Here is a 23,473-nt window from a genome sequence, read left to right as displayed (position 1 = left end):
CTATTCACAGGCAAAGTAATCCTTGAGTGGGGAGAAGAGGTGTCGGATGACAGGGACGCTCCACGATCCCCCCAGCAGCTTCTGGCGAGTCCCGCGGCTGATGTTGGAGACATCCGTGTAGGGCAGGGGGAAGCCAAAGATCCTGAGGAGCAGGAGAGGGCAGGTGAGGCAGAGCAGGAGCAGGAATCCCTTTCCCTGGGCAGCACCACTCCCAGGCTACCCAAAGACAGTGAGTGTCAGGAATCTCCTATGGGGAGAGGATTCAGCTCTCCAGCCCCACCCAACCTGAGCAGTTCTGGATGGGGCCAGGCTGTGGCTTCCCACCATCCCCAGTGCCCTGCACCTTGTAGAATTTCCTGGCAAGGCTCCTGTGGCTGGGCATCCAGCCTGCCTCTGCTCAGTAGCACCTCTGCAAGCATTGCCCCAGGGCTACTCCATGGAGATAGGACTGAGTAGCTCTGAGTCATGGGCTGGGCACTTCCCTTACAATCAGACAGATGAAAGTCCAACAGCCATTTCACATGACAAAGGCTTGGAATTGTTATTTTACTTTCAAATGCCTTTAGCTCAGTGTTAACTCCAACAAATACTGGCAATTTAAATACAAGCAAGCAAAATTATTTAACCCCAGTCTTGTGTTTACTGGCCAGAAGCATCCACAGGGCCAAACCTTCAGGTTCTGTCACACATACTTGGTGTAATGGACTGCTTGTAATTGGATTCATCTGCTCCCAGTCCTTCTGCTGTATTTTGCCATGAATTCAGGGTGTGAAGTGTGGAGCAGGGTGCACTCATGCTTTGCCACAGCAGCTGCTGGCTGTGGTGTGAGCTCCCCCACGCCACCCACCACAGCCACAGCAGCCAGTCAGTTCCCTTCCACAAACCCACAACCAGGCACTGACCAGGGCAAGGGCTGCCATACAGCACCCCACATCAGCCTGGGCTGACCCCAAGTGTGCACCGCCAGCCAGACCCACTAGAGCATCCTGAGCAAGCCCCATCACTCCTCCCTCCGAAACCTTCAGGGCCAGGGCAGGGGATGCTGCTACATTTCTCCCCCGCAGTCTCATCATTGCTTATTAGTAAGAGCATTAATTATCATGTGCACATCACTGCAGGACAGCTGCCCCATGCGGGAGCTCTAGCTCTTCGCTCCCAGGAGCTGGGCTTAGAGCCAGGGAGACAAAAAAATCCACACAAATGGGCACTACAAAACAAACCAAAACCACCATGAGAGATCCAAGAGGACAGCAGACTGACTGATTACCTGTCCATCCCAGGGAGGTTACCCCAGAAGTAACGAGCTCGGTGGGCAGCTGATATCTTGATTGCATCAATCATAACTGGGTTACACTGCAAGCCAAAAAGAGGGGAAATACAAGTTAGAGGAAATGCTGGCTTGATTCTCTCCTGCATGAACAGGCCTTCCCACTGCACTGCAGGGACTTAAGTCGTCAAGAAATCCTCAAAATTTGTGCCTCCCACAAACCCTGTTTCACACCAGAGAACAGCTTGGGTGGCCACATGAGCTCCCAGGCCATGGCCAGCAGCTATTGACCATCACAGGGTGCTCAGTGCTGGTTCCCATGAAGCAGGATCGGCCTTCAGTGGTGATTTTACACCAGTGGTCCCTGCTGACTCACAACTCAACCTGGCTACCACAGAGTTAAAACTCCTTCCCAGTCCCTGACCCCCCTCTCCCTAGAAATAACAGGCATTGCTGGGAACAGATGCTTTCTGCAAGGCTGGCAAAACCCCTCCCCCAGAGGACTTGTGCTTGGGTTTGACCTGATGAAAGCCAGAGGGGAGGATCCAGAGCCAAGACTAAACTTGATTCCTTGGCATGTGCACCAGGCAGGGGGTTTTCCAGCATCAGGGCCACAGGAAAGCATAGCCAGACCCTCACACCCGGCACAGCCTGCACAGCCCAGCAAATGTCACCTGCTCCAACGCCTTTCCCACAGCTGTCAGCAATCCCTACCTCCAGAAACCGGGAAATGTCCCTCTTGTCATTGATCCTCATGGCCACCACGTTCTCAAACATCCAGAAGAAGGGCCGCTCCTCGCCCGCCTTGGGACGAGCGTAGTTGAGCAGGTGGTAGAACTCGAAGAACAGCCGCCCGGTTCCTTCTGCGGGGAAAAAGCCGAGCAGCAGGTTGGGACCAGCTGGGGCACGGGCTGGGGGGCCTGGCTGCCCTCCCCACCAAGATGGGTATGGAGACAGCCCATCACCAATACCAATACAGCTGAACCACCACCCATGAAGTGGCTCCACGCCCAGGAACATCCCAAGGTACGCAGCCCAGCAGAGGCAAAGCAGCCTTACCAAACAGCGCCTTCCTGGTTGGATTGACAAGGGAGACGTCGTCGCAGGGGCTTCCACCGATCACCAGGTCAAAAGGACCCCACTCCTCAATCTACAGAGAACAGACAATCCAGACCATTAGGGGATACCACAGAAAGGGGTCTCTCCTCCCCGATGGGGCAGGGCACAAGCTTGTCCCAGAGCTGGCGGGGTGAGACCCCTGCCCCCATGGTGCCATGTCTCTCAGGCTCCCGCAGAAGCAGAGCTCACATTTCTCTTGGTTATGTTCCTGACATCGTGCACGTAGGTGATGTTGCCCTCAGGCCGCACTTTGCCCGTGGCGATGGGCTTCTCACAGATCTCTGAGGCAATGTACTTCTCCACTTGGATGCCCAAGTCCTTCAGCACCGTGTACCCTGCCAACGGACAGAGGTCTGAGGTGGCACTGCTCTCTTTAGCCTCCAAGTCTCCTTCGTCAGCACCGCTCGATGTGGCTGCTCCTGGATGTCCTAGGTGGGTGTAGTCAAACAGCACTTCAGGGTGAGTAAACTTTTATTTGACCCATTCCTCCAGGCAGGCTTGCTCCCAGAAAGCAGAATGCCAGAGCTGAGTAAACGGAGCCAAACCAGTTGCCCTCAGGCACTTCGGAGTACAGATTACTGGTGTTCCCACAGCTCTGGCTTCTCAAGGGAACCAGCCACCCCAGATCACTCTTGGCACAGCAGGAATACCTCTGTGAGGTGCCCACATATGCCCTCCCTCCATCCCTCCTTTCCTCCACAACCCTGTCCAGCAGCAAAGGGAGACCCTGCCCTCATCCCTCCTCTGATGGGGATGTCACTGCTTTCACCCACTCCTCCCCACCAAGCTTTTAGAGACAGGTTTGAGCCCACGGAGTGATTCATCCCCAATGCCCAGTGAGTGCTAAGAGCTGCCCAGCAGTGCCTCCCTACTGCCTCACCTGTTGTCACCCCATCGAACAACGAGAGCACTCGAATTGGTCTCCTCTTCGCTGGAGGAACTGTTGGGTAGATTTTGGGTGCAGCCTGCAATGGAGACAGCCATGAAGCCCCAGCCCTGGCAGTGCTGCATTGTCCCATTAGGCTCTGAATGCAGCACCTCCACCTTCAGGAGAGCATCTGCAGGACCAAGAGCCTGGCACCCTCGGAAAGGGTGGGTGAACAAGACCAAGGCAGAGGGAAGAGGAAATCCAGGTAGCGCACCCTGCCCTTAGTGACCCTCTCCCCCATATCCCAGCACATCAGGCTCCCTGCCCCCAGCCCTTACATATTCCTGTCCCTTGTCACTGGTGAAGAAGTCCTGCAGGCGAGTGTTCCAGTCCTGCCGGCGCTGCAGCACGCCGCGGCTCTGCTGGGGCTGGCACATGTAGCAGTTCCAGGGCTCCTGCTCTTTTACTCTGGATGACGTCCCTCGCCCCACCAGCACGTCCAGACACTCCACACAGAAGCACCTGCCCAAACCACAACAGCTTGTGCTTGTCACCCCAGCAACCCCTTTGGTCACCCCAACTTCTCCTGGAGTCTCCCCTGCCATGGACCAGAGCCCCCACCATTTTACAGGATATTTTTCCAGGCAGTGCCCTGATTTTTAGGGCTGCTAACACAAGCTGGTGACCAAGGCGTGGGTAAGTCTCCAGCCAAACTCCACAGGGCTTATTCAGAGATACCTGGCTCAGTAAGGGCAAGTAGCCTGTGTTGGGATATGCTGCATGGCAGCCAACTGGGGAGAAGCACAGCCCCTGCCCAGGCTCATGGAGGATCCTGCTTCCTGCAGCTCCCTGGGAATGATGCCAGGCCCTCAGCCCCAAGAGCAGAGACATGGGGCTCACCTGCAGCAGCTGGCATTGCTGCAGAGCAGCAGCTCCTTGCCAGCGCAGCAGACGGTGCAGTAGGACTGGTACCCATCTTCATCATACATGTAGAAGTACTCCAGGAATCTATCCTAGCAAAAGGACATCCAGGAGCAGAGAAGGACAGAGGATCAGGAACCCTGCTCAGATGGTGGAGAACACAGCTTTGCTTCATTCTCAGTGCAGGCTGAGATTTTGGAGATGCACATCCTCAGTGTTTCAAGGTGGTGAGGACATGCCAAGGGACAGCTCCATGGGAGACACAGCACGGCCAGGACCTGGCACAGCCAGCCCGGGTCCCAGCAGCACTGGCTGGATCCCAGCCCCACCCTCAGGCCCCAGGCTCTCACTCAGCCCCAGCACAGCAGCACTTACCCTGCATGTCTGGCAGAGGCCCCCCTTGAACAGAGGGTGGAAGGTGGCCGGGTTCCTCCTCCCGCAGGACAAACAGCTCTCTGTGGGACAGAGAGAGCTGCGCTCACCCAGGGCAGGGAGCACCCAGGGCAGGGCCCCCTTACACCCACCACAGGCTGCAGAGGCTGGAGCCTGGCCTCGGAGCGTGGCTGGATAAAGGCTGCGCTCAGAACTGCACCCAGATGGGGCCTGCCCTTGGAACTGTATCCAGATGTGGCTGTGGCTCCCATGGAGGATCTGCTCAGCACCCTGTCCCCCTGAGCACCCTGTGTCCCCAAGACCACCCTGTCCCCCTGAGCACCCTGTCCCCCCTGAGCACCCTGTCCCCCCTGAGCACCCTGTCCCCCTCCTACATGGTGCAGTTGAAAAGGGACCCATGACCCTTGCTGGGCACCCCCAGCACCTCCCACCTCTTCCAAGGAAAGACAGGGCCAGCCTTTACCTTCCAGCTTTCCGCTGTTGTTCGTAACTTCAGAAACCATTTGCTCTTTATAAATTTGGGGGGGGGAAAAAAAAAAGAGACATTATCATTCTTTGTGTTACAAACTTTAAATGCACTCTGCTTACAGGTGCCTTATTTCTTGCATTAGAACTACTCCAGCTTTGCTGAGAGATTTTGGTGCAAAGCTCACATCCTTGCACTGATGGAGATATTAGAGCTCAGTGTAGCAGCACATGGTCGTGCTCCAAGCTGAGCCACTGGTGGGGGCAGCCCATGTCTTGCAGTTGGGTTTGCTGGTGTCTTGTGAGACACAAGTCAGCACCACCAGACCACAAAAGCTTCTGCCTTGAGAAACCAGGCTCATGGCTCCTGGGAAGAGCCGAGCCCTTTGCCAGAATGGTTTCCCAGTGCTCTTGGGGCGCACAGCCCAGGCCAAGCCACTCCCCAGCTCACTCTGTTGGTTACCTCGGGTCTGGTCCTCTTCCACACGCTGCTCCTTGCTGCTGTTGCAGGGGTAGGTCTTCAGCCTCTTGGTGGGGGGACACTGTTCAAGGGACACCACCTCCTCTGTCCCATTCCTCAGCACCCCATTCTCTGCAAGGAAAAGGAACCTCCTTAAGTACAAGCCTCCAGTTTCAGGACCAGCCAGGGCACCTCCTGCCAAGCCCTGCCAGGTCTCACCCCAGCCACAGCAGGACCCTTCCTAACCACCCAGGTCCTCACATGGCACAAGGCTCTGCCAGGTCTGATTTCCATGGGGCTTGGAGGGTGCTTTGCTCCAGCTTTTTGCAATGCCACTGAGAGTCCCAGAGAGAAGCTCCAGGACCCCCTTGGGACTGGACTAGCATGGCCACAGCACAGGGTGAGCAGGCTCAGCCAGGGGCAGCCCCCAGTGACCACTGTCCATGCCAGCCCCCCACCAGCCCCCAGCCAGCTGATGCCACCACCTCACCTGAGCCTTTGGGTGGCCGCAGTCCCTTGAGCCCCAGGGGTTTGAAGCCAGTGATTGCCCAGTCGATCATGGGCTTCAGCTGCTCCTCCAGTGACTCCCTGGGGCCAGTTGTAAACGTCTTCCCCGACCGGCTCCGGGCCACCTGATGAGGATGGGCAGCAGACAGGGTGACAGGGTGGTCTCTTTCAGGGGAGCAGCCACAGCCTTCCAGGGCCACAGCCCCAGGCTTCCGGGCCACCCAGCACACACACACACACACACAGAGCTTGGTGGCCCTGGGATGGTGGCAGCTGATGGATTCCCACTCTGGGTTTGCCCTTGGCCACAGCCCAGTGCCTCCATCCCTGCAATGTCTTCCACCAGCCCCAATGGAGCCAGAAGCAGGGACAGCCCAGCCAAAGCTCTTGCCCAGATTCTGCTCCATGGCAAGTGCCAGGAAGAAAAGGCAGAGGAGATGCCTGTGGGCCTGCACTTCAAAGGGCATCCTGCACTGACCTGGGACACCTCTGGCCAGCCTGGCACTGCCATGATGCTGCCATGTCCAAGCCCTCACAAGGAGTCTGGCCTGGGGTTCTGGAGCAGTGAGACCCTGGAGCAGCAGCAGCTACCCCTAAACCCTCAGGATAAGCAGAATCTGGCCCCACAGCTGCACTTGGAAATAATCTCAGTAGTGAAAGGGGGGTTTTGCTGCACCCCATCCCACTGGCCCCCCAGCCCAGCTGGTTCCTCTGGCACCTCCTCACCCACTCCCCCCACCCCTGGTGGTTACCTCCAGAGCGTGGTAAATGGCACGGCGGTAGGACACCAGCTTGTTGAACGTGGAGGAATTGAAATGCTGCCTGAAGGCCATCAGTCCCACCAGTTTGTCTGCAGAAACCTGGGAGAGAGCACCAAGACCTCACCTGTGAGATGGGAATGCCCTGCTGGGCCATATCCCCCCAGCCCTGTGCAGTCCCCAGCTCCAGCACTGTGGCCACAGGAGGAAGCCCAGAGGCAGCTTTGCCAAGAGCAGCAGCGTGACAAGGACGGGTGGGTTGCACCCTCTGCCGGCACTGCTGGTGTGACACCAGCACAGCACTTCCTCCCTCCTGCCTGCAGCGTGGGAGGGGTTGGTATCCTTACTGGATATAGGAAATATCCTCACTGGATATTAGGAAAAGGTTCACGGTTGGGCTCTAGAACACAGACTCCAGGGAAGTGGTCATGGCAGGAGCCTGACAGAGCTCAAGGAGAGTTTGGGTGACACTCTTGGGCATATAGTGGGATTTTAGGGCTGTCCTGTGCAGGGAAGGAGTGTGACTCGAAGATCCTTATGGGTCCCTTCCAATTCAGGATATTCTGATTCTGTGAGGGGCTCTGAGGGCACATCCCTCCCCAGACAGTGAGTAACAGGGAAAGCTCTGGAGCATGGACAAAAACTTCTGAAGTGGTCAGGCAGATGTCTCCATGTCTGGATGTTGTCACCAACCTACCAGTCATTAGTTACAGACACCAGAGCCATGAGAACCTTCCAGGGCCTGGCCATGCTTAACACTGGGAGGGGAGGCCTGGGAGGCTGCAGGAGCACATCCACCCCCACAGCCAGCCTCAGGAGTGGGGCAGAGACGTGCAGGGAAGGGTGTTTTGGGCTGGGCCAAAACAGAGTCTAAGCTCTCTCTTACCTCGGAGAACTTCCCGTCTCCAAACCACTGCACCCACCGCATGCCCGAGACCGCCTGGCGCTTGGCCGTGGCTCTGTGGGAGACGACGATCGCAGGCCACCAGGAAAAACCTTTGATCTTTCCCCAGACAAGCTCCCCAATTCCAAATTCCTTCCCATCCTGAAAGCACAACACAACAGATCAGCCAAAAGTACAAGTTCCCCATTTTGTCTGGGCAGTTGGTCAGGGGAGCCCTGGAGCACAGGGGACAGCCCTGGTGTGTCGCCATGTGTGTCACGCGTGTGGAATCTCTGTGCAGTGATCTCCAACAACTGCAACCCCTCCCTCAGTCACAGGGCCAAGCCATTCCCCCCTGGCAGCACTGAATCCCAGCTCTGATCCATGCTGAAGCTTGATGGGGAGGCCTGTGTGTGCCAGCGCCACACTGAGCCCGTGCCTGGCACACGGCGTGGTGCATGCTCCATCCTGCACAGCCCACCTGGCAGCGGGCCCCGTGCGTGTCCACTCCTGCCTGCCCTCCCAGGGTCTCTGCACACACGGGGAAGCCTTGCACCAAGGCTGTTCCCTGGGTGCCCTCAGCAGATGAGGCTCCTCCTTGGCACAGAACAGCCCCCTCACAGAACTCACAGCTCAGCCTGCGTGGTGTGGCTGCACCCCAGGGAGAGGACACCCACCCACCCTCCTCTTTTCCTGCTGGGGAAAGCAGGAAATGTGGCAGAACTAAAACAGAGAAGAAAAAAAGAGCCAAGAATCGCAGGCCACGCTGGGTGCTGTGCACAGCAAGGAACCTCACACAGAGAAAAGTCACCTCTCTGCCTGCAGAGCCCTCCTTCCCAGCTTTATTCTGCAATTACGTACTTAATTATGCAGCAAGATGCAATTGCCCAATTCCTGCAAGTCTGGGGCCCTGCCCTGCGGCCCCCAGGCACCAAATCCTGCTCTGCAGCCCCAGCAGCTTTGCTTCTCTCCAGCATCCCCGACAGAAACGTTTTCTGCACATGCAACTGCCTGTCTGAGCAGGGCACAGCACACGGCACGCTCGTGTGTCTCGGGGGGCCCACGTGTGGCACCAGTGGCAGCTTGGCAGGGCTGGTCCCACAAAGCACCCAAGCCTGATAGATGGAGACAGCCTGGCACCATTAGGCATCAGGGATGGGTGGGCAGGCGAAACAGCACTGAGGTTTCCCAGTTTGTTTTGGGACAAGCCACAGAGGCTCATCCTTGCCCCACACCATGGTGGGTGCAGGAGCAGAGCTCAGCCCCTCCATACCTGGTATTCCAGCGCCATGCCCATGTCTCTGCTCTCTGCCTCCTCGGCCCCCAGCTCAGCAGAGCCATTCTGCCCCTCCTGGGAGCTGCTACCCGAGAGTGTGCTGCTGCTCTGGGATGAGTCCTGGGAGTCCTCCTCTGTCAGGTCGATGGTCATGGGCGTGGGCACAGCGGAGCGACGCCTGGAGCTCTGCGTGGCGGAGGCAGGAGCGTGAGTGCAGCAGGGAGAGGGACAGGGGGAGCAAAGACCTGCCCACATCACCCCCATTCCCCACATCACACTCAGCCCCGTGTCATCTCCCAGCTCTGCAGCTGGGATTGGAGAGGGGCAGCCAGGGAGTGAGGGCACCACTGCAGCCATGAATAGAGAGAAAAGCCCTTAACAGGGGCATCTGCAGGAGAACTGCTCTGCTTCTACCTGCCAGGCCCAGAGCAAATGGTGCACCACTGCCCCCTCCCATTTTCCTGTGCCAAATCCACCCCAGGGTGCTCAACGCACCCAGTTCATAGCAGGGGCAAAATGCAGCACAAAAACACCCCTTCACGGGGGAAACTGAGGCACGGGGAGGCTGCACCATCTCTGAAGACACTTGACCAGGGCACAGCAGCAGTGCAGGTCCCTGGAGCACAAGGGAAGCCTCAGGGAAGCCCTGGCCCTGCCAGACCCTCACCCGCACGGGAGTTGGCAGGTCCCTGAGAGGCTCCACACTGCGTGCTGGGTCCTTGAGCCGCATCTCCTGCCGGGTCCGCCCTGCCTGCAACGGGAGGCACAGGGTGGGCTTCTGCCTGAGGCTTCTGCCTGAGGCTGTTCTCCCACCCAGCCCTGCCCCAGGGTTGCACCTGATACCAGAACACAGGGGGGCCACAGCATGGGTGCCCTCCTCGCACAGGGACAGTCTGTGCCTCATGGTGCTGTGCACCACAGGGAGTGCCCTGGGGAAGGTGAGAGGAGACAAATGGATGCTGGGGGCATTTTGTGCTCAGCCCCTTTGGGCAACTTTCTGCTCCACAGCATCTCTGCAAGGCTGAGGAGCCCCACTGCTGCAGCCCATTGCACCCAGAATGATAGAGAGAGCAGGAGCCACAGCTGGGAGGACTGGGATGCCAGAACCACAGACCATGGCAGGATGGGCATGGACCACTCACACACCCTGGATGCTCTCACTCTCCCATGGGTGCTCTTTCCCACAGCAGCCCTGCAGCAGCACCCAGGGCAGCCCTTCCCTGGTGGTCAGAGTCACAGTCCAGCCCAGACTTGCTGCCTGCACCCAGCATAACAGAGGTTCAAAATGAAATGAGATTTTGCAGTGAAGAGCCCCCAAACTAAACAGTGGGAAAGATCAATTTTCACCCACTGGATTTATGGCTCTTTCTTTTGGAAGCTGCCTCATCTCAGGCAGATCTCCAGCCTTGGCTTTTAATTCTAACTCAAAACAATAAAGCCAGAAGGCAAAAATGCTTCCAGACCCTGGAGGTTTGTCAACAAAAGAGGGTGAGTGAAACTGGGGTCCAGCCCACAGCAGCTAAAAGCAGCTCACCCCAACAGTGGGAGGCATGAGATGCTTCAGTGTATCAATACAGCCAAGACTTTAAAGAAAATATCAGTATATTTTATTAGGCTTCTGCAACATGTAATGGCCATTGCTGCATCCCACACCACCCCCTCCTACTGCTGTATCATGAGAAGCAGCAATTTAAAAATTAAAACATTACGCGGTGAGTATTGCATTCATCACTGGACTGTTCCTCTGGCATTGGGCACAAGAGAAGCCCAGAAGGAAAGAGATGAGGATCCTGGCACCAGATACCACCCACAGACAGCCCCCAAAAAAGCACCCTAGGTGTTCACTTACCCTCTGCACCGGCAGATCGAGTGGCCAGGCCAGGTCCTCCTTGGAGAGGTCTCCATTGCTGTTCTTCTCCTTCTTCAGGGGCAGCAGCCCCAGGCCCCTGGAATCTGTGCAAACAAGACAGAGCAGCCTCAGGCTCTGCAAGCCCTTCTGGCTGTGTCCTTGCATGCCCCAGCCTCCCACTGCTCCCACAGCACAATTTGGAGGCACCAAAACCTCATCTCAGAGAAACGTGGCTGGGGGCAGAGACAAGTGGTGTCCCCGGGGCTCCCCACCGTGGCACCACAGCCCCAGATCACCCACCTGTCCCTAAAACTGGGAGGGACTAGCAGCAAGCATGGGGACATTCTTATCCACTCCCCTGTTCCTGAAAGCTCAGAGGCACAAGGAGGCCACATGCCAGCTCTTCCGGGCTTGTCACCAAGTCATTTACAGCAGGACCTTGTGAACCCAAGAGGTGGGATTTGGGAACCCTGACTGGAGAATCCCAGGAGCAGCGATGCAGCCCCTCAGGTCAATGGCACCCCTCAGGCTGGAGGGGCTCCCCTGCTTTCCTCACTCCATGGGGGTTAAACTATGGGGGGCAGAGCCAGAATCCCAGTGTGGCACCCATTCCCACAACCACAGCATGGCCTGAGTGTGCTCCTGGATCACAGAAATCCAGTGGGGTCATGGGGGGGACTCTGGCCACAGCCACAGCACTTCATCCCCCACCAAGGCGTGGGACAGAGGCTGTGACATCCCCATCCCTGTGCATGCTTGGAGCACTCTGGGCTCAGTGTGGTGACCCTCACCTGGAGTGCTGGGCTTCCCATTCGCCTCCAGGACAACACCAGGTGCATTGTCCCTGTTGATGAGGATCAGCTTTGCCCTACAGTCTGCCTCATCCTGCCCATGGCTCTTGTCCTTTTTCATGGTTGCCTGTAGAAGCCAGAATGGAAAGGAAATTCAGCTGTGCAAGGAAGCCCCAGGGAGGGCAGAGCAGACAGAGTGAGGTCCTTGAGCCAGCTTTAACTTTGTGCCCTTAGCAGAGGAGTCTGGAGATGCAACTAAAGGTCCTGGGAAATAAACAGCACTTGCACATAACCTCCACACAAACGTGGTGGCCTTAAAGGTCAATCAGCTCCATCTAAAAGAGGTCCCAGGTGCAACCCACTTATCCTTAGGGACACGCCTGGTTTTCCCCCAACATCTGTATGCTGGCTCGGAGCTGCCGAGCCCCAGGTCACTCTGTCTGGAGGGAAGTTGCACTTCCCGGCCACCCTGCAGAAACCAGGGGCCAGCCCACCCCTGGGGCCAGCCCACCCCTGGGGAGAGCCCACCCCTGGGGAGAGCCCACCCCTGGGCCACCAGCCTCCCGGTGTTCCAGCTGCCCAACACGCCCAGAGGTGGGTGGGCTGTTCCCGCAGCAGCAGGACAGGCAGCCCGCCATGGGGGGCAAAGTCCTGGAGCCTGCATTAAACTCGCTCCGAGGGAGAAAACTCCTCCTGCCCCCGGCTCTTGGCCTCAGCTGCCCTGCCCAAGGGTGAAGGGGCAGAGCAGGGGGCTGTGCATCCTCTGGTGTCCTCTGCTGAGCTGGGGCTCGCCTTGCTTGCTGCCTTCCCCTGGGTGCCCTCCCTGGCTCCTGTTTTCTGAAGTGGAAGCTCCCGGCTCTCCCAGAGGCACCCGGATGCCATGAACTGTGCTGCCTCACTGCCGGGCTATGGGTCTGTGCTGCAACTTGCCTCTTCAGCAGCACAGTCATTTCAGCAGCACGTAACTCAAGAGCTGAGAAGCTCGCAGGGCTTTGCCCACCTACAGCCCTATAGGAAGCCAAAGTAACACCCCCTCAGCCCCAGAGAGACCCCAGCTCAAGCCCACCGCCCCTTCTGTGTCACTCTCGTTCTGCGTCGCCTCCAAGCACTGCCCTAACAATTGAGATTTCTGCTTTGAAATCATCTGTCAGCACCTCCGACAAACAAAGACCAGTTGGAGTTTGATGTTTTGGATGCAGAGGGCAGAGTTAAAAACCTGGTAACACTCAAACACAAAGAAAAACAGGTGTCCAGCACCCACCTCCACAGGCAGAAACCTCGGTGCACATACTGCCTCCCCCCTGGACAAAGGGAGGAGGAGAGGAATGGCACCAGACGCTGCATAACCCCCCACAGCTGTGTGTGCAGAGATCCCTCTGCTGCAGCACATCTGCTCCCAGACCCAGCAAACAATTCCTGGGAGCTGCCCAGACTCGCCGCCTGCCCCCGGCCCCGGCGGATGGTCCCACATGGCCCCAGATGCTCCAGGATGCAGCAATCCACCCCGGCACAGCACAGCCAGGTCAGGGCCAGCTCCTCCTGGTCTGCTCCCCCTCCTCAGCCCACAGTGCTGCGGAGCAGCAGCAGCTATGACTGGCAGCAATGCTGCCACCAAAACCAGCACAACTCACCAAAAAGAGAATCTCCCTTGGGAATCCCTACAGGGAGGCTGCTCTCCCAGCATGAGGGTGATCTGAACCAGAGGGTACAAGGAGATGGAGCTGCATGAAGCAGGTAAGATTCAGGGAGGACAGAAGCAGGCAAGGATATCTCCCAGCCCTCCCAAACATCTGCACCCACAAAACTCCACTAGGACTCTCAGACGACCTCTGCATTCATTCCTTTGTCAGGAACCTGAGTCCAGGAAGTTCAAACTTGCACTTCAAAATGGCTTTTCCTTCCTCAGCCCCACGACTGCCTCACGTCCAGCACACCAGGCAAGGGTGTCCTGTCAGCCTAGCACTGGGGAAGCGAAGGGCTAAGGTGACACAGTGGCCAGGTCTCCCTAGGGACACAGCCAGGACTGAACACCTGATGCCCCTAGCTCAGCTTTGCCATGTGCTTAGGGAGCTCCCACACGGCTTTTATTCCAGTTATAAAGTGGGAAAAAAAGGGTTATCCCTTTGGAAGGAGCTGCTGGCTGGCAGAGCAGAGACCCACCGGTCACAGCTCTGTGGGTCCATGGCACGGGCCACAGGCCCTGCCGTGAGCACAGGCACGTCAGCTCCCTGCTTGGTTCGTGCCCTTCTCCAGCTGCACTGCCCAGGATCACTTGAGGACATCCCATCACCATCCTCTGACAGGAAAGGGAACAGCAGACCATGGCATAAACTGCTCATTTAAAGTGCCTCTCGCAAAATCCTAATCCTATGCAGCACGACTGCAATTCCCACCCCTTCTCCTGCTGTTTGCACCAAGTGCTGAAGGGACGTGAGCCCATCCTGCTGCCCGCTGACCAGCCAGGCTCCCCTGCAGGAGCCACATCCTTGTGAGCTCAGCCCCTCCTGCTCGGGAGGAAGGCTTGGTTCTTTGTCCTCGCCTCCCCTTGCAAAAACACACCAACATGTGCACTGAGGGCATTAATAATAAGAAACAGAGCACTGCCCTCACATGGGCTGGCTCATGGGAGACCAACCCTGCAGTGTTTGCATTGCCCAGCGCCCTGCAAACACACCGGCTGCTCCACAGCCATGCACTCCAGACGGGAATCCATGAGGAGGCAAATAATGCACAATTCCAGCTCCATTGCCGAAAACTCCCCAAGAGCCCGGCACCAGCGGCAGCCCCAGCACTGCCTGGTGACCAGGACGTGCCCTGCAGCCAAATCCCACCCGAGAAGACAATGAACCCGCTGACTCCACAGCCCGCCCTCATTTTGCAATACCAGTTTCTTTAAGATTTGCCAGATTGGTTAAAGACCATGCCACAGTATTAACTGCTTAGAGAGAATTCTGGTCCCTGCCTGGCCAGGACTGCTGGCCACCCTGCAGCAGGCAGAGCAGGCAGAGTGGGCAGGATGGCTGGGCTCACCTGGCAGAGAGGGCAGGGTGGGCAGGGCTCACCTGGCCGGGCCATGCTCTGGACTGGACCCCTGCCCCTGCTCCCGGGGCTGCTCCTCCAGCCTGGCCCAGGCTGAGTTCAGTTTTCCTTGCTGGGAAAAGAGGCCGCCCTGTTATCAGGTGCATGTCCCCAGGAGGTGGGGAGGTTTCGGACTTTGCCTCCAGACAGGGGCATGCATATCAAAAGGCTGGAGGGAAGCTTTACCCATGGCTGGGATGGAGCCATCGCCCAAGCCCTGTTTGAATAACAAAAAGAAATAAAGGACCCTAATGGCCGGGCTGGCTCTGGGCTGTGGTGCACACTAATGGCCTTTAAGTCTCCCCAAACCGAACATTTCCCTCTAATCCTGGGAAGAAAGGAGTTGCTGGGTTGGCAGTTCGGTAAGAAAGGCGCCGATTTCGCAGATGTGCTCGTTGGGAAGGGCAGGGGGCGAAGGGCAGGCTCCCCCTGCCCGCTTCCTGTGCCTGGCCTCTCTGCTCTCCCGCTCCGGCACTTCCCTCCATTTCCCCCGGTTTCCTCCTGCCCCGCTCCACTCCCCCCGCAGCCCTCGGCGCCCACCCCGGCTCTCCCCGCTGCCTCTCAGCAAAGCTGGGTTAAAGAAAAGGAACAAAACACAAACCGGCCCCTCCTCTCCCAGCGCAGACCAGGCTGGAGACGTCTCCCGGACAGCCACCATCCCCGCCAGCCGCTGCTCCAGCGGCTTCGGGCTCTTTACCATGTTCATCCCGCCGGGATCCCGCCGGGCCGAGCCCCCCGGCGTGGGGCAGGGGCTGCCGGCGGGCGGCAGCTGCGGGCAGGGCTGGAGGCTCTGGGGGCTCTGAACACAGGTGAGGTCCTCTCAGAGGTGGCCAGTCTTCTGTCCGGAGTCGTCACCGCTTCATTCTCCCCCTGAACAAGAGGACCAAAGATGACAATGACACCTCGCTGTCCCCACGGCCGCCCGTCCAGCCCCGTGCAGCCACAGCGGTGGGACTGGGATAACCCAGCCTCACTCCTCCTCAGCTGATTAAAAATTTGGAAACTGGGGCAGGAAAGGAGAGTACCAGTACTGCTCAGGGCAGCACGCTCCAGCCACCCCCTCCTTGCCCTCTCCCGTTCCGAGGGAGGTCGGTGCCGGAGCACCTCTTGCCCCAGGACCACCACTCGCCCAGGGGACCCCCGCCGCTCCCCTCTCCCGGCTTCCCGACTTGTGCCCCACGCTGGGGCCACTCCGAAGAGTTCATTCCTGCTTCTCCGATGATCTCCCCTCCCCGGAGGCTCCCCGCGGGCTCGGCAGGAGGCGGATGCCATCACAGCCCTCCGGTCGATACCTGCTCCGGCCACCCCGTCCCTCCGGATCGGTCCCGGGGAGGCTTCGCGCCCGAGGCGCCGCCGGGAACCTCTTTTCCTGCCAACAGAGAGGGAAGATGCGCTGTCAGATCCCCGACCGAGAACCGAAAACAAAGGTGTTCGGCCCGGGGCAGCAGCGCCACCGTGTCCCGGTACCCCCGGCAGCTCCCCACGGTGCCCCCGGCCTGGAGGCGGCGCTGCCCGGGACGACCGAGCCGGGCTGGGGGACCCCGGCCCCCCCGAACCACCCCCGCCCCGCAGCCATCCCTCGCCGTATCAGCGAGGGGACCCTCCTGCCGCAGTCCCCGGCTCAGCCCCGGCCCGGCCCCGCGGGTCGCGGGGGGTCCCGCACCGGCCCCGCCGTGACAGTCCCGGGACGCGCCCCCGGGGCTTCCGCGGGAAACTCCCAAAGCTGCAACGGGACCGGAGGGGTGGGCGGGACCAGGGGGACTTAGGGGACCATGCCCGAAGCTGCGGGAGCAACGATCCCTACAACACGCCCCAGAGCCGAGTGCCGGCAACAAGTGGCGGTCGGGCCCACCCCCTGCCCCTTGTCCCAGCCCCCGGGGCGAAGCCGCGAGCTCCCGGTTACCGGGCACCGGGGCCGCCAGACCGGCCGGGGCGCTCCCGCGGCGGCGCTCCGGTGCGCCCCGTGCCGCCTTCCCCTCCCGCCTCATTGTCCCCCGCCACGGCCGCGGACAACAAAGCCGCCCACGAGGATGTGCCACGGCTCCGGCTCGGACCCTCCGGTGCCCCCGGTCCAGCGCTCACCTGCACCGCGGCGGGACGCGCCGTCCAGCGGGGCCGCGCCGCCGCTCGCCGCTGCCCGCGCCCCGGCCGGCCCCCGACAGCCCCGCGCTCCGATTACATGGCGTTTTAACCCTGCCCGTGCTGGGCAGCCCCTCCTCCTCCTCCTCCTCCTCCTCCTTCGCCGCCCCATGGCGGGGGAGGGGAGCGCGGGGCCCGCAGCACCACCGCACCCGCCAAGTCCCCCAAGCCCATCGGGCGCGCAGCCCTCGAGGTCCCGCATTCCCCCAGGGTCCGCATCCCCCGGGGCGCCACGTCCTCCCCGCCGCGACTCCTCACTCCCCGGTGCCCCAGTGTGTCCCGTCCACTGCCCCACATCGCCTGGGACCACCGCCTGGTGCCCCACACGCCCCTTGCCTCGGCTCCCCGCACACCCTCCCGGTGCTCTGCATCACCCCCGCGGGGCTCAGCATCTCTCCCCGGAGGCTCCACGTTCCTCCGGTGTCTCACACCTACCGGGGCTCCCCTCCCCCTGGTACCCGCCGGCGTCCTGGTATCACCTCCAGCGCCCAGCATCCCCCAGGGTTCATCATTTCTCCGGGGCTCGGCCATCGGAGCCCCACGCAGCTCAATCCCCGAGGCAGAGGAGACTCCCTTGGCACCCCAGGGCCGGGCAGAGCCCTGGCCCACCGAGCCACTGCTCTGCCCACCGGTTTCCAGCAGCACCGTGCCCCACACAGCTCCATGCAGCACAACCCGGCAGACAAAGCCTCACAAGTTTTACATTCAGTTTTTGTTTGTTCTTTCCCTTTCCCGTCCCGAGGCAAGACACTTGCAGGGCTGTCCCGGGGCCAGGGACAGAGCCCGCGCCTCTCCTGCCCCAGACAAAGCATCCGGAGTCCACGTGGGGTATAATCTTCCCTGCTTGCCTGTTATTACTTCTAGATTCAGCAGAAAACTGTATAACAGTAAAAAAAGGAGTATGATTATCCTGGTGTGATAGAAATGAGCTTTCAAGGTCAGGAGGAAATCTTGGCTAGCCAAAGTGTCTGAAATCTGCAGGACCAGCCCCAGGCCTTTACAGCAGGTTCCCCCAAACCACACCTCCATCTCTGCAGAACACAAGCATGAAAAATTTGGCAGCAAATGTAAAAAATGCTCTGCAAGTGAACAGGAGGAGCTGAGAAACCCACTCTGAATAAGCCCCTGGGGATACTAAACATCACCATTCAAACAAACATGCACCACAAACCTAAAGCAAATTCGCAGCTCGGGTGAGTAGATTAAAAAAAACAAATAGATTTTACACCCATTTGTTTTTCTAGATTAAAGAAAGGGGAAATGCTTTTGAGAGCTGTGCTCATGAGAGTTTCCAGGGCACTGTGAGGGTGGAATCAGCCCTTCCAGCATCCACGGGTTCCTCTCCCTTTCTACTGAAACCTTCCTGCTGCTGTTGGCCTCACTGACCTGCCATCAATCTCCCGCCAGCTGAAACGCCCTCTTTCTCTCTCTGCCCCTCAGTTATCATTTAATTCAGGAGAGCAAGGCTCTGCAAACTGCTTGTGGGAAAGGTCTGGTACCAGACAAAGCAGCTCTGGCAGACGGTGAGCCAAAGCCTGATCCTTTTCCTGTCTCTGCTACACACACCACAGAGAGATGCTGAGAGTTTATTTCATAACAATCAAGAAAATGTGTACATCATTTCATGGGAAACAAGGTACCTCTACAGAGGATTTTATACCCAGGCTCCTGCCACACATTCCACGTAGCTGCACCAGGCTCTCCTGTTGAGCCTCTGCAGCAGAGTACCAAAGCAGCTCCCTCACTGCTTCCCACCAGCCCTGTGGCTTTCCAGCATAGACCAGTGATGAGACATGGCTGCGTGGGCAAAGCTCCTCCATTCCAGAGCTGGAGCAGCTGCAAGGAGCAGGCAGCATGGCCAGGCTGCTGTGAGCAGGGAGGGAGAACTGGGGGATCTCTCAGCACCCCTGGGGACAAGCAGCATGTCCTCTGCACACCGTGCCACGGACACATCCCTGCCCATTGGCAGCAAGGCTGGGCTGCCCAGCTTCTGCAAAATGTCATTCCAGCAAGAACCATTCCCCCATCTGGCTGTGCTGCTTTGGCTGGCTGGCTGGCATCTCAAATTCATGGAGCCAGTGACCAACCAGCTGAAGGAGTCCTTCCCTGTCACTATCACACAGTTGGGACTGGCAACATCCATTCACATTGGAAGTGACTCCTAATTTTTCACATGCTTCCCAGCAACCATGCCAGCTCTTCCACACATAACTCTTCACTCCCAACCCTAAATCCTTATTTTCACTGAAGGCTGCTCAGCCAGTGCCTTCTCTAAAATCCACCTGGGGTCAGCTCTTCCACACATAACTCTTCACTCCCAACCCTAAATCCTTATTTTCACTGAAGGCTGAAAATCTAAAATCCACCTGGGGATGGCACCAGGCCCAGCTCCTCTTTGTCCATCCATTCTCCCACTCGAATTTCTTCCTAAAATTCTCTTTTGTCACCCTGGCCAGGCAAACTAATGCCACCCCCTGCCCAGAGCTCTGCTCTGGCTGCCACCACCTCCCATCTTTTGCTTTGCACCCAAAGGGTTTGAGTTGGGACCCACTCCATGTATCACAGCAGCGTTCCTGGAGATTCTCCACAAATAAATAAAGATGTGTCATTACCTACAGCTGTCAGCAGTGTAACCTTGTCACCTCTGGATCTTGTGGGTCCCAGATTCCCATGTCCCAGTAACGGCTGTGCACTTGTTTGGTCTTCTTGCAGGCAGGGAGGAGCACCAGCACCATTAAATCAGCTTGGGCAGTTGCAAGCTGGGGCTGAGAGCAGGAGGAACTTCTCTTTCCTCCGAAGTCGGCAGCGATGCTCCTGTTCAGGCTTTGGGGCTCCCATGTTGCTGTACACACAGCCCAGAGGCTCTTTCCCAGCCCACAGCAATATCATTCTCACTGCACAGCATTCTTCACTGCAAGACCCCATCAGAGCACGTCCCACAGGATGTCTCCTCCTCTTCCATGAGTATCTTCATTGTGTGAGCCCTCACCCCAGCCCTGCGCTGGCCGCCTGCCTCTCCCCCAGCTCCAGCAGTGCTGCTCCACCACAGCCCTCAGCAGCCAGCCTCTCCTCACCACGGCTCCCCAGAGCAGGTCTCCTGTTCCTGGCACCTCTCCTGAGTCCGGGGAGAGCTGTAACACTCAGCAGGGCTCTGGCTGCTGGAAACAAGGTCTGTTCCTGTTGTGGGAGAGCCTCATCCTGGCTGCCACATGTGGGATACAGCCCCAGCTTGCCTTACAGCTGGGCTAGCTTTTCCCATCTGGGGGGAATTGCTGTTTTCACAGAGATAGGAAATGTTATCCCTCCTACAAGAAGTTTCTAGCCCTTCCTGTGGGCTGGCCAGGCCCACATGATACAAACCTCTAATAAAAATAAGGTTAAAAATAAGTGTCATCCGTGTAACCAGAACATCTAGAAAGTCTGCAGCTACCGCCTGCAAACTTCAAACGCCAAGGCACACAAAGAAAAATCTTCAATGCCTCTCTAACAAAGCTGGCCACAAAATCCTCTTTTTCCTAGAAAACAGGATACGCCTGCTACAGCCTAATCTGAAGTGACGAGGCCTCCCCAAACCACCCTCCTCAGCACATATACTTTTATCAAGAGGAACACTGCTCCCAGGGGGTGGCTGCCAGCAGAGCCCCCTCCCTCCATGCCAGGTCCAGAGCTGCTCTTGCCTGCCTGGTCAGGGATTATGGTCCCTGCTCAGGAGCAGAGGAGCCGGTGGAGAGAGGGAGTGTTTTGCCTGTGGCTGAAAGGCAGGAGTGTGCCAGAGCCCAGCAGTGGAGCTCCCAGCCTTGCTCCACCTCTGCACAAAAGACTGGCAGCCAGTTGTTCCTGCAGCAGTGTCTGCCTGGGACTAAAGGCTGAGGAGTGTGATGGGGCATTAAACTGCTGAAGAAACTGAAATCCTGGTCTCAAAGATCTCATTTATCCAGTGGGGCAGAACTAACTCCTTGGAAGTTTCAGCTGGGCAGCCAGGAGGAGTCACAGCATCCCTCAGACTGTGTCTAGAGATGTTCTCTTAGTGCTTCCAGCCCAAGGCAGACACTGCAGGTGGGCAGGACACCCGGAGAGCAGGTGGGCTCTGACCAGCTGGGTGAAAGCCCCCCTGGCTTCTTCACACACTCTTGCCTTTTTCAGGCCTTTCTCAGGCTGACAAATGCAGACAACATTCCCCACTTCAGCTGCAAGGCTGATCTGGGAGCAACTGTAAAGGACTGGGAGAGCTTGGCACAGATAATGGCATCAGAGAACAGGATGGGGACACCCCAGGATGTGATCTCCAGGGAACGCATAACAAGGACCCTTCCCGAGGTAACACTCTCCGAGTGCTCAGGAAGCTTTTCAACTTTGACAAGTGAAATGAAGCTGAAAAATTCATCTCAAGGAGGGCGCATGGATCCTCTGGAGACCGCAGTTTTCAGACTTTTGCTCTGCATGTGTGTGCCCCCATTGCTTTTTGGCTGTTGTTTTTACTTTGGTATTCATGGTGAACAAGGGCACATACCTGCAACTCCAAACCCTGCCCTTGGCCTGTCCCCAGCTCTGATGAGTCCATCAGCAACGCGCTCTGCATGAGAATGGCCTGGCAGGAGCACCCATGGGCTGATGGCTGCCCGCACCCCTACGGCAGCCCTGGGGCTCTGCCCGGCACGCTGAGCACCATCCCCCGCGGACACCCCCATAACTGCGGCCATCACCCTGCAACCTGCTCTTTTATTCGAATAAATCCTTCTTGGTTTGAGAACTGAGCAAGTTCTGGCAGCGCAGAGCCGCCCGTGCCATAGCTGGGCTCATGGCACTCCATGCCACGCTGCCGTCAGCTCACAGCCCAGGAGGAAGGACCACCGAATTTCCTGGTGATTGTTTGAACAGGATGTTGTGACCGCGTACGTCAGCCGAGACTCCTCTTCTTGCATCCCGTCACTCAACTTTCCTCAAGAATTTGGTTCGAGTCCTGAGAAATTGTTTAACAGCGCTGGTGTCACCGTGCTGCCGTACCTGCGGCGTGCTCACATGCGCACCCAGATCGCCCTTAATTATCTCCCAAAGCATCACCCCGGGAAGACACGGGGAAGGAAAGGTCCGCCACAGACTGCTCCGGCACGGCTGACCTCCACAGCCAGGCAGAAGGCTGACTCTTGCCTGGTTTCAAGTTTTCGGACACAGAGTACAGGGGGAAATGTGGCAGCCGTGAAAATGTGCGATAATTAACTGCGACTACTAATTTACACTTGGGGGAAAATTGCATAGGGCTGTATGCAGCATTTTAAAGCCAGAGAGGAATTCTGCGTTCACACATAGTGGTATCCAGTGCTACCCCCTGCATCCCATTCCCTGGAGGAGTTTTAGTTCAGATTAACTCATTTTTAGACGCAAGGATTTCCCATGGTTTAAACACGCTGACTTGAACGGTTCACCACAGAAACTAATACAGAATACACTATTCCAATAAGACAAAATCTACCTTGTTTAAAGGTGTCTTAAATATTTAGGATCAAATTTTTTCACCCCAAAAATCGAGGAGGTACACAGTCCCACCTTGGATCTATGAAACAAAAACTTCCCCAGGTGGTCTGGGAGGTAGAGGGCGAAGAAAAGGAAGTTGGAAGCTATTTCCAGCCAGACAACCAGGAAATATCTCTTAACTCCCCATCATTAGTGGTACTTAACTGCTTATCTCCTTGTTTATAAACCACTGCTGGGATGGTCTCACAATGAAAGCGCTACAAAATTTCCTATATTCTCATTTGCAATTGCAAGTGTCAGTAATAAACCAGAACACCTGTGGGCTGTCCAGGTTTTACCTTCCACAAAGGTTTTTACACACTGTCCTCTGGCCCGACAGACAGAGAACACCTTCCCTGATAAAATGGATCAGACAGGTTCACACTGATAGTGGAATCCTGGAGAGCTCCTGCTCCTGCTCAAGGGAAGCTGTGAAATAGCAATTTAAGGCAAGAGAGTCCTTCCATTGTCCTCTGCAGGAATAAATCAAGTTTCAATATTCTTAGACCAAGGCCTTCCTCCCAAGACCGAACAGAAACAAGACTGTGTAACAGGGTGTGAGAATGCAATTCCTCTGCCTTGCTACAACACATCTTCGAGTCAAGGAGACCTCCTGCATAATCCTGAGTCGAGAATCGAGCTGAAATCTCCCTATGGAACCCTGACCCATGGACATCTGGGCACTTTCTGCCCATGGGCTGGCTCATCCCAGGGCTGCTGCTTCCTTGCCCAACATCTGGCTCATTCCACGGAGCCCAGTCCTGGGACGAGGGCTGCTCATCCCTGGGCCACCCATCACCCTGAGCTAGGCAGAGAGCAGTGCTGGGGACAGAGTCAGAGAGGCAAAAGCACACGGAAGTTTCAGTTCCCAAGTGGAATTTTTGGAGGAAAAAAACCCAAAAACCCCAACCAACCAAAAAAAAAAAGAATTAAAAAAAATAATTTTATTCACCTTATAAATCATGGGTTTAAACTTTTTTTTTTTTTTTTTTTTTTTTTTTAATAAAAAAATCGTACAGTACTCAGCTCTCCAGCCCCCGGCTCCACCAAGCCCCGGTCCCGCTGCTGGGACCAAGGGGCCACCCCGGGGTGCTGCCAGGGCCGGACGGGCCCCGGGATGCCCTGAGCGCGGCCGGGACCGCGGCGTGCGGAAAGTGCGGCCGCCAATGCTCAGCTGAGGCGGCGGCA

At 57.4% G+C, this 23,473-nt stretch overlaps 1 protein-coding gene across 1 annotated transcript; it reads right to left on the bottom strand.

Annotated features, from left to right (window-relative positions):
• DNMT3B (DNA methyltransferase 3 beta) lies at positions 1 to 15,352 on the bottom strand. Its single transcript, XM_041396149.1, is given in 20 exon segments — positions 1 to 142; positions 1,268 to 1,353; positions 1,982 to 2,191; positions 2,259 to 2,417; positions 2,576 to 2,721; positions 3,267 to 3,351; positions 3,593 to 3,776; positions 4,155 to 4,267; positions 4,551 to 4,630; positions 5,032 to 5,076; positions 5,497 to 5,625; positions 5,984 to 6,125; positions 6,753 to 6,860; positions 7,645 to 7,803; positions 8,915 to 9,103; positions 9,585 to 9,681; positions 9,683 to 9,753; positions 10,767 to 10,870; positions 11,558 to 11,684; positions 15,237 to 15,352. Coding segments are annotated over 20 exon segments (2,481 nt in total). The 5' UTR covers positions 15,342 to 15,352.
• Between the last annotated feature and the right edge of the window lie 8,121 nt (positions 15,353 to 23,473).

This window comes from Onychostruthus taczanowskii, unplaced genomic scaffold, assembly GCF_017590055.1.
Source record: "Onychostruthus taczanowskii isolate IOZ18803 unplaced genomic scaffold, ASM1759005v1 scaffold126, whole genome shotgun sequence".
Lineage (NCBI taxonomy): Eukaryota > Metazoa > Chordata > Aves > Passeriformes > Passeridae > Onychostruthus > Onychostruthus taczanowskii.
This window is presented reverse-complemented; position numbering and strand designations above follow the sequence as displayed.